Here is a 14,552-nt window from a genome sequence, read left to right as displayed (position 1 = left end):
TTCACTTTATGGAATTCTCCAAGCCAGAATACTGGAATGGGTACCTTTCCCTTCTCCAGGGGATCTTTCCAACCCAGGAATCGAACCCAGGTCTCCCGCAATGCTGGTGGATTCTTTACCAGCTGAGTCAGAGGGAAGCCCCTTTATGTATATATTACCACCAAAAAAAAAAAAAAATGTGGAAAAAATCCTGGTTGTGATATTGTCTTTTAGTTTTTTAACTGTTTTTGGTTGCGCTGGGTTTTTGCTGCTGCATGCAGCCTTTCTCTAGGTGCGGTGACTGTGGCTACTCTTCCTTGTGGTGCTTGGGCTTCTCCCTGCGGTGGCTTCTCTTGTTGTGGAGCACGGTTCTCTAGAGCTCAGGCTCAGTAATTGTGGCATGTGGGCTTAGTTGCTGCATGTGAGATCTTTCTGGATCAGGGATCGAACCTGTGTTCCCTGCATTGACAGGTGGATTCCTAACCACTGGACCACCAGGGAAGTTCCATATTGTATTATAGTTTTCCATACGTTCAGAGATATATATAGCTTAGGAGTATGGAGTAAGAAGAGGAAGTCACAGATGTTCTGGGGACAAATGATACAATCTAAAAACAAACTGGTCTTGGAGTGGGAGAGAAGGCAGAGAAGTGGCAGACCCTTCCCAAGTCTCCTGATGCTCTGCAGAGGAAGGATGTCTGTGGCTGGATGTTACTGCCTTCCCTTCCCCCTCACCACAGCAAAGCATCAGGCACTTGAGGGAGCCCTCAAGGTCTCTGCAGGAACATTCTGGGTGCACTGGGCTGGGTCAACCTTGGTTTCAGTTCTCCACGGATGGGAACTCGCAGTGCTTAGGAGGCTCTTTAAGACCCGGCCGTCCCTACCTCACCATGACTGAGCACTTTCACGCCAGCTTTTCCCTCCTGCCCCACCCCCATTGTGCATCAGCCTTGCTGGACCTCTGACACCAGCCTGCCATGCTCAGAGCCTTTGCACTTGCCATTCCTCTGGCTTGCTATTCCCACAGCTCTTCACAGGTCTGACTCCTGATCATTCGGATCCCAACTCAGCTGAGACATCAGAGAGACTCTCCCTTAAGCCTCCACCCATGAATCCCTTTCTGTCCATGACTTGGCCATCATTGTTTTCATAAAAATATCTGAAATTTCACATAATGAATGATCTTTTGTGTTTTCCGTCTGTCTCCTCATGCTATCTGCAAGTGCCATGAGGATAGAAGCTTTGTCTTGTCCCTGCTGATCTCCGAGTGTTCAGAACAATCCTGGCGCATGGAAGGAACCTGAAATTTGTTGAGCTGATTGCCTGACTGAACGAAAAGACCTCATCCCCTATAGCTGTTGCTATCCAGGCTGATAGCCGCTAGCCAAGTGTGGCTATTTAAATGGAAATTAATTAAAATTAAAGTAGAACTTCAGTTCCTCAGTCATATTAATCACATTTCTAGTACTCAGTGGCCACATGTGACTGTGGCTACCATACTGTACATTGGCAGATAGAGAATATTTCTATCATTACAGTCTTGTAGATATTGGCCCCTCTTGTCCACTGGAGTGCAAAGCTCTGGGACCTTGTCTCTTAGCTGGTGGGAAGAATGAACAGATGGAAGGATGGAGCCTACGTACCAATTACCAGCTGCCACATTGGGGGTGGCCCCCTATTTGTTACTGAGCTGTATTGGGCAGAAACAAGCCACTGGCCAGAACTGTCATTAACCAAGGCGCCAAAAGGAGGTGGTGATCACCTGCCTATCCTTTGTAACTGGGGATCCTCCATGCAGTTTAGGGGTTCCTACGTGTAGTGGAGACTGGGAGGAAGAAGGTATGCTGGTGGCATGGGGAGGGAGGGAGGGTTGGAAAGCTTCTGGAGTGTTGTTGAGCAAGGCTACTGGTGAACACATTGACTTCTTTTTTTCTTTGATGGCAGCGGGAAATTATGCTGAGTGGGCTCTATTAATTATTCTGTTTGCCAAAAGCCCCGCCCCTCTACCCAGACTAACCTAGGGACTAAAAATGTGGGGTTTTCTTTTTATTTATTTCGCTGCACCAGGTCTTAGTTGCAGCCTGTGGGATCTTTATTTGCAGCATGCAAATTGTTAATTGGGTTAGGGTTAGGGGAATCTTAAGGGCTTTCCTGGAGGCTAAGCGATAAAGAATATCCCTCTACCAATGCAGGAGCCCCAGATGCTGGTTATATCCCTGGGTTGGGAAGATCCCCTGGTGAAGAGAATGGCAACCGGCTCCAGCATTCTTGCCTGGAAAATTCCATGGACAGAGGAGCCTGGTACTCCATGAGATGGCAAAGATTTCCAGTTGAAAAGAGTCCCACATGACTGAGCTATATTGAACACAGACACACAGAGTCGGACCTAGTTCCCTCAGCAGGGATCCAACCGGATTTCTTACAATGGGAGCTTGGAATCTTAGGCAATGGGCCACCAGAGAAATTCCTAAAATGTCCGTTTTGGGGATCCAACGTCCAGGTTTGAATCCTATTTCCCACATGTTAAGTCTGTTAACATTTTCATGACTCTATTTTCTTATTTGTAAAATAGGGATGGTGGTGGTGTAGCCGCTCAGTCATGTCGGACTTTTGCAACCCCATGGACTGTAGCGCCAGGCTCGCCTGTCCATGTAATTCTCCAGGCAAGAAAACTGAAGTGGGTTGACACTTCCTTCTCCAGGGGATCTTCCCGACCCAGGGACTGAACCTGAGTCTCCTGCATTCCAGATTCTTTAGTGACTGAGCCCCCAGGGAAGCCCAAAATAGGGATATTGATCATAATTAAAATCTAGGAAGAAGGGCTGAAAATCGCTCGATAAACCCTGTTCACGTTTCCTATGTTTAGCCCCAGACGCTGGCCAAAGAAGGATCCAGGTCACAGCAGAGGCTGGAGAGCGCCCCGTTTATTCCCATTAGAAACCGCAGGCAGGAAATCGTGCCTCCGGGGTGCGTCCCGCCCGCGTCCGGTCTCAGCCCAGCCCTGACGCCCCCGCTTCCCGTCCAGTCACCGCCAGGGAGGCCCCGGGCCCGCCTTGCTGCCCGCCTAGGCCTCGCTGCGCTCCGGCTCCAGCTCGCGGAAAGGGCTGGGCCGGTTGGAGGAGCGCAAGGCTGGGGTGGGCGGGCGTCTCTTGGCGAAGGGGCCGAAGTACTCGGCGGCGAAGGTGACCACGTCGACCGGCTGGCGCAGCAGCAGGAAGAGCAGGAAGTCGGAGATGAGAGCCTGGGCCTCGGGGTGCTGCCGTAGATAGCTGTTGTGGCTGATACGGAGCTCCTCCTGGTGGTGCCGTGGCGAGCCTAAGCCGGACCCGGACCCCCGCTCCCCAGGGGCGCACCCCCCTCCTTTGACCCATGGAGGGATTAGGAACGCTGGGGTCCCCAACCCCTCGGGGTGCAGTATTTCAACCGGACAGGAAAAGTGATGACAAAGGGTGGAATATATGCCCAGGGTGGGGGTAGGGGGTTAAGGGAGTGGGGACCTCAGGCTTCCTGCAGCCGCTCCTCACCTTGCGGTCCAGGAACCGCGAGTAGAGCTCCAGGTCCTCCTCCCACACCAGGGGCTTCTTCTTAAATGCTGGGCGAGGCTCAATATCATCTGAAGGAGTCCGGTGGGAGGAAGGTGGTGGTGGTTTAGTCGCTCAGTCGTGTCCGACTCTTTGCGACTCCCATGGACTGTAGCCCACCAGGCTCCTCTGTCCATGGGATTCTCCAGGCAAGAATAATGGAGTGGGTTGCCATTGCCTTCTCCAGGGGATCATCCCAACCCAGGGATAGGACCTGCGTCTCCTGTGTTGCAGGAAGATTCTTTACTCACTGAGCCACCAGGGAAGCCCCTGGGTGGGAGGAAGGCTGCATGCCTATTCTGACTCCAGAACCTTCCTCAGATATAGAGGGATGATTGGAGGACACCTGTTCTAGGCAGGCTCAGGGAAAACCTCAGGGTTCTGGCCGCCCATATGGGCAGAGTTCCCAGCAAAGTGATCCTCTCCTAATTAGGAACAGGAACTGGAAAACAAGGGCTTCCCTAGTGGCTCAGATGGTAACGAATCTGCCTGTAATGCAGGAGACCTGAGCTCCATCCCTGGGTCGAGAAGATCCCCTGGAGAAGGAAATGGCAACCCACTCCAGTATTCTTGCCTGGAGAATCCCCATGGACAGAGGAGCCTGGCGGGCTACAGTCCATAGGGTCGCAAAGAGACATGACTGAGGGACTAATAAGCACTTCCTGGAAAGCAAAGCCTCTGTGTCTCATTTGGCCTCCCACCCCAGAAGTGGCGCACTCAAGGCAGCCGCTGCACCCTGGGAGGCTCGGCGGCTTCACTCACCCTCTTCCCTCAATACGGGCACCTTGGTGATCATGCAGCACCCGGGGGAGCCCACCTGGATCCTCTTGGCCAGGTGCCTGGAGTGCAACACGGAAAAGATGTGAGTCTTCCTAGACCAGCCGGCTCCTTTGAAGGGTATCCTGGGGGCCTCCCTTTACTGCCATCCTCTCCCTCTCCCCCACTTGTCTTTGAGTTCCAGGGTGCTGTTCATATCTAGATCCCCAGATAATGGCCCCTGCTTTTCAAATTGGGGACTGTGTCTACTTTGAAGATGTGTGCACATGTGCAAAACCTTTACAGGTGTGAGTGCTGAAAGAACCACAAAAGAGTTCCCTGGCATGCCAGTGGGACTCCACACTTTCACTGCCAGGGGCCTGGGTTCAGTCCCTTGTTGGGGAACTAAGATCCCACAAGCCATGAAGTGCAGCCAAAAAAAAAAGAAGAAGAAATGGCAAGCCAAATTATGAAATAAGGAAAGCCAACAAAGTTCTCGTTTGTTACTTTGCTTTTCCCAGTTGGTGATTCTGTCAGTACCCCTGTGAAAATTTCAAGAAACAAATGCTCCTCTCCCTTCCGAATTTTCTCAGGATTTCGGTGCCTGCGCTTTGCTGGTGACAGCTTGGCAGTGTATTAAGACGCTTCCTCTAACCTGATGATCTTATCGAGTGCTAAGTTGTTCAAACTTTTGTGTTTTTCAATATTACACCCACACCTGTGGCAGCTACTTTAGCTATGCCCTGTGAAGTTGACCTTGACTCCCTCAGCTGTTCAGGGCTCTTTGGTGAGATTTGGGAGGCATTGTGAAGATCAAGAAAATGAGTGAATATATGGAAAAAGGTGAATGAATGGGTAAAGCCAGGGGCACTCCGATCTCAACAAGTCTCCCTGGTAGAGAAGGAAGACAGCCCATCTCCACCCAGGTGGTTGAGCTCCCATGGTTGTGCTCAGTACTGCCCCCTTGGCCTCACCGACAGTAGCTCACCCATCAGAGAGCAGGTAAAACTGGCAGGACATGGGGATGCCTTGTTCTGAGTGTACCGTCTGCTCCACAATGAACACTTCCACCTGCTGATGGCCCACCTGGATTGTCTGGGAGCCCAGGGCTTGCTGGAAGCAACCAAAATGAAGGGAGCGAGGTGAGGCGGATGCCCACCAGGACCTCCCCCTACATCTCACCTGCCCCTCTCTCCATCTTGTAGATTCACTGCTTGTTCACTGGTGATAAGCAACACTTGGCTGTCCAGACCCTTAGGCTCCACAAGATTTGGGTTGCAGCCCCAGGTTAAGTTGAGGTCCTCTCATAGAGAGCCAGCTCCACCCTGCTCCTGCCTCAACCCCTCTCCATGCCATCTCCATGACCAACTGCTTCTAGCTGGCAGATTCTGTAACACAGATCACCAACTAGATGTGAGTGTGGGAGAGGGCAGGGGTTGGGTTACTGGGGGGAGAGAGGGTGGTGAGGCTCTGGAGAGGGACTTTTTTATTATTCAGTTTCTAAGTCGTGTCTGATGCTTTGCAACTTTATGGACTGCAACATGCCAGGCTTCCCTGTCCTTCAATATCTCCCAGAGTTTGCTCAAATTCATGTCCATTGAATCAGTGATGCCATCCAAGCATCTCATCCTCTGTTGCCCCCTTCTCCTGCCTTCAATCTTTCCCAGCATCAGGGTCTTTTCCAATGTTTTGGAGGCTCTTCACATCAGGTGGCCAAAGTATGGAGCTTCAGCTTCAGCAGCAGTACTTCCAATGAATATTCAAGATTGATTTCTTTTAGGATTGACTGGTTTGATCTTGCTGTCCGAGGGACTCTCAAGAGTCTTCTCTAGCACCATAGTTCGAAAGCATCAATTCTTCCACGCTCAGCCTTTTTTTATGCTCCAACTCTCACATCTGTACATGACTACTGGAAAAACCACAGCTTTAACTATATGGAGATTTGTTGGCAAAGTGCTATCTCTGCTTTTTAATATGTGGTCTAGGTTAGTCATAGCTTTTCTTCCAAGGAGCAAGAATTGAGACTGAGATTTGGGGCTGTCTCAGGCCCATGCAAGCTACCTGTTGTAATTAAAACTTAAATCCCTATTACAGCTATGGCTGCGAGGGGAAAAGTGCTAACATAAAAACATTTCAGAGAAAATTGGGGGGAAATGGTGTGTGCCTGTTTGTGTCAAACTCATTGCTGTTTGTCATGTTTGTGACAGAAGAGACTGCAGTGTCATTTACAAAGCTGGTCAAATCAGCCCCCAAAGTGTATGTCCACAGACACAGCTTCAAAATCACATATTGCAGGAAGTCCTAGGTAGGTTGGTGATGAAAGTTTAGCCAAAATAAAGAAGCACCCTTCAGGGTTGAGATAAAATAAAATTCAAGTGAATTAGGATATTTAAATTTCCTGATGTTTAAAAAAAGTCTCTAAAAGTGGCCCCACCCTGTTTTTTTCCCTGAACTGGCTTTTGTGCAAAAAGCATCGCTTTCTTCTGTTGCTCCCACCTTTTTAGTCCCTATCTTCCTCACACCACTTACCTTGGTCTTCTCTCTAACAAATGCAATCTTGTTTTCTCCTGCCTTTGGAAGTTTCACCCCCACACGCCAGGGTTTATCCCCACCCCACCCGCTCTTCCACTCCACAGCTGCTTTTTCTCCCAAATCAGCATCCTCCCTGCACCTTCTAGTTTGCCTGCAGACCAAGTTCCCGCCCAGGGAGATGGCTCACGTAGGTAGAATAGCAGAGTTTGCCTTCAGTGTCCAAGGCCAGGAAACGAGCATTGCTGGGCACCGTGTGACGCCAGGCCATCACCCTCAGCAACACCAGGTTAGCGGCCTGGGAGACGAAGCCCTCAATGGAGGGCCTAGGGAAGAAAGTCACTTCGGTCTTCACTTCCTGTCCAGGAGAAATCTGGGTCAGGGACCTTGAGCTGGGAAGTAGGGGGAGGTTGGGCAAGCCAGGTGTTGAGCATACGGTCCAGTCCATAGGGTCCCCAGGCCGGCTCCTGGCCTGACACCATCTGTCCCCAGTTTGTGGTTTCAAAGAGGATGTTGAGTATGGCTCCCACCTGGCTCTCACCTTACCTCACCCTCCTTGACCATTCTGGTCATGGCCAGCTGATCATCCTGCTTCAGCAAATTCGTCTTCTGTTCCATGGGGAGAATGTGGAACTAGGGGCCAGAGCAGGAGGGGAGAATCAGGGAGTGAGATCCCCCGGAGGCCACCTTGTCCATCCTCCATAAATGAGAAAACCGAGGAGAGATGTGGATAGAAAACCTTCTATCTGTGGTCAAGGCTGGGGGCCCAGCAGGTACCTTGATGAACTCCTGACTCTGTTGTTCCACAACCTCCAGTTTCCACGAGAGATAGGCTGGGGGGAGGGAGGTGAACACAGGAGACAGGGCTGGAGACTGTGGGAAGGGCAGGTGGTGGCCTGGGCTGGACAACTCAGGGGTAGGGTGGCCACAGGTCAAAACTAAGGCTGTGATGATCTTCTTGTCACCCCACATCCCACGCTTTCTCTCTGCCTCGTTCTAGTCCCAAGGTGAAATCAAAGGGTTGGTACGGAGTGAACGTCCTGGGAGTTAGGGGCTGGGGGTGGGGGGCAGAGTAGGACAGTCGGGGTTGGGGGGTGGGGGTTGGTCAGGTGCTCTACCCAGAAGGGAGCTTCCGCAGAGTGTTTTGTCCACGAAGCCTCGGCTGGAGGCGTGCACGAAGGGGAAGTACGTTATGACACCAGATTGGTCTTTGTATTTCCCTCTCTGCACCTCAATGGTCAGCTCTCCCTGAGGCTCCCCTGTGTCCGAGACCATGACCAGAGTCTCTGAGAAGAACAGCAGCAGCAGCTCCTCCTGCCCTGCGGAGTGAGGGTCCCGTGGGAACAGTTAAAGCCCCAGCTCCTAGTCCTCAACTCTCTGACCCCCTGGCCACCAGTGCCCCCATGGTCTCCACCCACCCTCTCCTCATCTCACATCTCCCAGGCAGCCCCTGCCTCCCCTCCATTGGCCTCTGCAGCAGTCAGAGGTGAAGATACCCCCCACCCCTCTACACACACACACACACACACACACACACACACACAGCGATCCCCACCCCCGCTGTGTCCCTGGGGTCTTCCATTAGTTGAAGACTATCAACCAATATGCTTCAGGCCCTTTCTGAGTCCCAGGAGATTCAAGGCTGAGAGAGGGGTGGCCATGTCTGGGCTTTCTCTCTTCCTCCTGTCCACAGTTTTGTCCACCCCCTCCACCCTCACCGCCCAGGCTCACGAAGGGAGTTGAGGAAGTGGATGGCCTCAGCGTTGGCCTCTGGGGGTGGCAGATTCTCCTGGGTTGAGGGTTGGTGGTCCTTGGCTTTGGAGACTATGGAGAGAGGAGAGGCTGACATGGCAGATGGCGGGCCCTGAGGAGGACAGCCATGGGGCCGGAGTCTCAAGAGCAGAATCTTTCAAGGCCACCCCAAGGTGGATGATGAGGGAGAGATGCCCCCCTCACTTTCCAGGCCCCCACCTCCCAACTCCTCAGCCCTCTTCTCACCTTTGGATTGAACTTTAGAGGACATGCTGCCTGCTGCTACCCTCTTTGTTTCCAGATGTCTCCATGGCAACTGGGAGCTCCCTACTGCCTCTTAAAGGGCCATTAACCCATTTCACTAAACACCCAGAACTTCGAGTAGCTGGTTGGAACTGTGACTTCTGGGGCTAAGCCCAAACTTGAGATACTGTCCAGCAGAGGGAGTATTTGACATTCTTAGGCGGCAGAAGGGATGACAGGAGTATTTACAATGACCTTGGAAGCTGTAACATACAACTGTACTTTGGAGTTCAGTTCTTACTGGGATTGTAAATTGGAGAAGGAAATGGCAACCCACTCCAGTATTCTTGCCTGGAGAATCTCATGGACTGAGGAGCCTGGTGGGCTGCAGTCCACGGGGTCACAAAGAGTCAGACACGACTGAGTAACTTTACTTACTTACTTACTTAAAAAAAACTTTAAATTTTACTATATTTATATGTTTACTTTTATTAGATTGCATTAAAAGTACTTGGGAAGCTGGTTTATCAATTTGTTTAAAAAAAATTAGAGAATTATTTTTCCTTTATTTTTTCCAATGTTACTGGGATATGTTGTTCAGTTGCTTAGTTGTGTCTGACTCTTTGCAACCCTACAGACTGCAGCATGCCAGACTTCCCTGTCCTTCACTGTCCTTTGAGTTGATGATGCCACTCAGCCATCTCTGTTGCTCCCTTCTCCTCCTGCCCTCCATCTTTCCCAGTATCAGGGTCTTTTCCAATGAGTCAGCTCTTCGCATCAGGTGACCAAAGTATTGGAGCTTCAGCTTCAGCAGCAGTCCTTCCAATGAATATTCAGGGTTGATTTCCTTTAGTATCAACTGGTTTGGTCTCCTTGCAGTCCAAGGGACTCTCAAGAGTCTTCTCTAGCACCATGGTTCAAAAGCATCAATTCTTTGATGCTCAGCCTTCCTTATGGTCCAACTCTCACATCCATACATGACTACTGGAAAAACCATAGCTTTGACTCTACAGACCTTTGTCAGCAAAGTGATGTCTCTACTTTTTATAACTGGCATATAACAATCAATTGCTTTTAAAAAAGTAGTAAAATAAATGGAATGAATAAATAAGGCATAAACTGCCTAAAGCAGTTTTAATTTTGTAAAGAGGACAAATTGTTAATTGAAGTCCCCTTAAAAGTTAATATTAGCTAGGATGTCCTTGGTGGTACAGTGACTAGGAATCCAACGCATGGAACATGGGTTTGATCCCTGGTCCAGGAAGATTCCACACGCTGAGGAGCAGCTCAGCCCATACCCCAGAAGTACTGAGCCCAAGCTTTAGAGCCCACGAGTTGCGACTGCTGACACCTGAGCACCTAGAGCCTGTGCTCTGCGACAAAAGACACCACTGCAATGATAAGACCATGCACACAGCAAAGAGCCACCGCTCACTGCAACTAGAGAAAGCCTGAGCACCAACAAAGACCCCGCACAGCCAAAAGTAAATAAATAAATAACTGTAAAAAGCATTAGCTAGGTTTATAATTAGAATGGCGTGACAAAATTGAACTTAGAAGTTTTAAAAATATGTTTTAAAATTTGCATTAAAAAAAATCGAGCACTAATTTTTGAAAGCCCAAGTGAATTCTGAATAAGTCTTTCTCTGCACGTGAGTCACCACCAGTGGCATTAAGAAAATTCACAACTGCTTTGGGAAGTGGTTTGTTAGTTCCTCAAAATATTAAATGTGAAGTTGCTGTATGACAGTTCCACTCTGAGGTGTATACGCAAGAGAGCTGAAAACATCTGTCCACATAAAAACGTACACACGATATTCATAGCATCATTATGCAGAATACACAAAAAAGTGGAAACAACCCAATTGCTCATCAACTGGTGAATGCATAAACAAAATGTGAGATAGATAGATAGATATAATGGAATATTTTCCAGCTGTAAAAAGGAGGGAAGTACTGACACGTGCCATAATATGCTGAACCTTGAAAACATGTTGAGTGAAAGAAGCCAGTCACAAAAGGCCACATATTGTATGATTCCATTTATATGATTAAATGCCCAGAACAGGCAAATCTATAGAGATGGAAAATAAATCAGTGGTTGCTTGGTGTAGGGGAAGGGTGGGGTGTGGAGGCAGGCAGGCACCTGACAACAGAGGGTCCCAGGGTTTCTTCTGGGAGTGTTGAAAATGTTCTAAAATTAGATTGTGGCAGTAGCTGCAAAACTGCACATATATTAAAACCCACTGAACTGTATATTTTAAAAGGGTGTCATTTGTATGATATAAATTGTATCTCAATAAAATTAATACAAAGATTATTTAAAACAAACCTATTGCTTTCATGTGTGAATTACATAAAGTTTGACAAAATCTTTTCTATTAGGCAGACTTTTTTAAAAAAAGAAGAAGCAGGGACTTCCACAACAGTTCAGTAGTTAAGACTCCACTGCAAGGGGCATGGGTTCACTTTCTGGTCCAGGAACTAAGGTTCCACATGCCACGCAGCGAGGTCAAAAAAAGGGCAAACTGCTATTTTTTGTTCCTTAGGGGATGCTCACTGAACTGAACTGAACTGAACACAGTCCCCCTCCTTATTGCATCCTTGTATCCCTGCTGTTCTGGACTCTTGGCCTGAGGGAAAATTTGCTCCCTGAGCCCTCTGCCCCTTAGAGTTTTTCTCCTGTCACTGCCGCTCTCCTTCACCTCCCCTTGCTCAGGCTCTCCAGTTGCACAGAACCCTCCAGTTACCTGTCCTGACAGGCTCCCGCCTCCTGGGAGCCCATGTTCTCAACTCTCTCACTTCCCCCAGTTCCCTTCCCCTTGGTGCTGGCTGTTTCCTCCTAGTCACTTAGGGGAAAGAGCAAGTTGCCAGGGTGGATCACAGAAGGATCAACATCCAGTTTCTTGTCTATTTTCTTAGTCATCTGTTAAGGACCCTTGTTACCACTGCTGCTTAGGGCCTGATAGACCAGTGGAAGGATGCTCTGGAGAAGTTGATGTACTAGCTGTGCAGCTGTGTTGGACAGGTTGGCCTCTCTGAGCCTGTAGCATGGACCGCCAGTGCCCTCCCAGTGGCTGGGGTGGGCATCTACTGAACAACAGCCACTGCTGCAGAGAGGGTGCCCTAAGTGCCCAGCTCTGCAGGGTGTAACTCATTTAATCCTTCCAATCCGCTTCTCAGGTGGTGTGAGCATCAACCCCATTGGACAGATGAGAAGTGGAGGCACAGAAAGGTTAAGTAACTTGTCCAAGGTCACCCAGTTAATAAATGGAAGGTGTGGACTCCACCCCAGATGGGCGGGGTTGAGTCCATGTTCTTAATCACTTTGCCCTATTGTCCCTGATAGACTGTCAGTTCAGTTCAGTTCATTTCACTCAGTCGTGTCCAACTCTTTGTGATCCCATGAATTGCAGCACACCAGGCCTCCCTGTCCATCACCAACTCCCAGAGTTTACTCAGACTGACATCCATCGAGTCAGTGATGCCATCCAGCCATCTCATCCTCTGTCATCCCCTTCTCCTCCTGCCCCCAATCCCTCCCAGCATCAGAGTCTTTTCTAATGAGTCAACTCTTCGCATGAGGTGCCCAAAGTACAGGAGTTTCAGCTTTAGCATCATTCCTTCCAAAGAAATGCCAGGGCTGATCTCCTTTAGAATGGACTTGTTGGATCTCCTTGCAGTCCAAGGGACTCTCAAGAGTCTTCTCCAACACCACAGTTTAAAAGCATCAATTCTTTGGTGCTCAGCCTTCTTCACAGTCCAACTTTCACATCCATACATGACCACAGGAAAAAACCATAGCCTTGACTAGACAGACCTTAGTCAGCAAAGTAATGTCTCTGCTTTTGAATATGCTATCTAGGTTAGTCATAACTTTCCTTCCAAGGAGTAAGCGTGTTTTAATTTCATGGCTACAGTCACCATCTGCAGTGATTTTGGAGCCCCCCAAAATAAAGTGTGACACTGTTTCCACTGTTTCCCCATCTATTTCCCATGAAGTGATGGGACTGGATGCCATGATCTTCGTTTTATGAATGTTGAGCTTTAAGTCAACTTTTTCACTCTCCTCTTTCACTTTCATCAAGAGGCTTTTTAGTTACTCTTCAGTTTCTGCCATAAGGGTGGTGTCATCTGCATATCTGAGGTTATTGATATTTCTCCCAGCAATCTTGATTCCAGCTTGTGTTTCTTCCAGTCCAGCGTTTCTCATGATGTACTCTGGATAGAAGTTAAATAAGCAGGGTGACAATATACAGCCTTGACACACTCCTTTTCCTATTTGGAACCAGTCTGTTGTTCCATGTCCAGTTCTAACTGTTGCTTCCTGACCTACATATAGGTTTCTCAAGAGGCAGGTCAGGTGGTCTGGTATTCCCATCTCTGGTGTGTGCTAAGTTGCTTCAGTAGTGTCTGACTCTGTGACCCCCCGCCAGGCTACTCTTCCATGAGATTCTCCAGGCAAGAATACTGGAGAGGCTTACTATGCCCTCCTCCAGGGGATCTTCCCGACTGAGGGATCAAGCCCATGTCTCTGAGGTCTCCTGCGTTGGCAGGCAGGTTCTTTACCACTAGCATCACCTGGGAAGTCCTCTTGTCCCTGATAGACTAGCCCTAAGTTTACTAAGAACAGTAAGAGGAAGAAGAGACTAGTGTTCATGGAACACCTACGTGCATTTCATTTGGCTCCCCAGCCCCTCCAGAAGAAGGCTAAGAGACAGAAGTCCCCTGTCTGGTGCTACCTATGGTTGGTCAGAGTCTGTATTCAAATCCAGACCAGTCCAAGTCCTCTCTCTCCCACATTGTCCCTGCTTTGGCCCAAGCCTAGGGTTTACTGACCATCAGGGTTAGCTTTCCTCCTGCTTCCAAAGCTGCCATTTGTGGCCAGGGCTTTGGAGGACTAGGATGACCCCTTCCCCCAATACACACAAGTGTACACACAGGGTTTTTTAAGTTCACATCTACAACTTATCCTGTTCTCTGTCCTTCCCTGGAACTTCTAAGGCTGCCCACTTAACATAGCCCTCCCTTTTTCTTTTTTTGTGATTTAGAAAGAAAGAGACTATGATTCAGGGGAAAAAAGATGGAAGTTCTTATAGGTTATTTTTTAAATTATGCAGTATTCAAATACCTGTGAAGCCACATGTCTACCTCAATTTCTTCTCATATAATGAATTACAGCACCAGAAATCAGACGTAGCATTTTCCAAAGTGACTTTATATGCCTTTTTCATCTAACTCTCCTAATAGCCTCCAAATAAGTGGACTTGTTGGTGATTGTTTATGATTTTGCTGCTTTGCATCATTTCTGATATCAGACCCCCTATACCTCTGAGGAACTCTTTCCCCACTCCCAGTACACTGTGTTTCAATTGAGTCTGACATTGCCTTTCCAGATGTGGTCATGTCATTGAACCTGGCCAGTCAGAGAAGCCCATTTCTCTAACTCCTATGATAGGTTAGGGTTGGGCACACAATCCAAACTGAACCAATGAAACTCAGTCCCTGGAACTATTAGAGGTTCTGCTATTAACTTGTAAACCTAGTTGATGAACTAGTAGCCTGCAAACCTGGAACTTCTAGAGAAAATCTTCCCATTACAGGGGAAAAGACTGATAAAGAATGGTATCAATGTAGAAGAAAGCAGAGCTGAATGACGAAACTGCCTTTGAGTCCCTGGATCCAGCCATGCCTGAAGTTACCATGATGTAA

General features: G+C 48.8%; 1 protein-coding gene across 1 annotated transcript; it reads right to left on the bottom strand.

Moving 5' to 3' along the window:
* Positions 1–3,043: 3,043 nt before the first annotated feature.
* CATIP (ciliogenesis associated TTC17 interacting protein) lies at positions 3,044–8,868 on the bottom strand. The gene is made up of 10 exons (XM_068966893.1): positions 8,843–8,868; positions 8,577–8,701; positions 7,964–8,164; positions 7,623–7,678; positions 7,392–7,478; positions 7,036–7,203; positions 5,305–5,429; positions 4,323–4,399; positions 3,504–3,592; positions 3,044–3,274 (listed from the first exon to the last, which is right to left on the bottom strand). Exons 1-10 carry the CDS (start codon positions 8,866–8,868, stop codon positions 3,044–3,046), a joined length of 1,185 nt encoding a protein of 394 aa, XP_068822994.1.
* Positions 8,869–14,552: the final 5,684 nt, after the last annotated feature.

This window comes from Capricornis sumatraensis, chromosome 3, assembly GCF_032405125.1.
Source record: "Capricornis sumatraensis isolate serow.1 chromosome 3, serow.2, whole genome shotgun sequence".
NCBI classification, from domain to species: Eukaryota; Metazoa; Chordata; class Mammalia; order Artiodactyla; family Bovidae; genus Capricornis; species Capricornis sumatraensis.
Note: the sequence above shows the minus strand (reverse complement) of the source record. Positions and strands in the feature narration are given on the sequence as shown.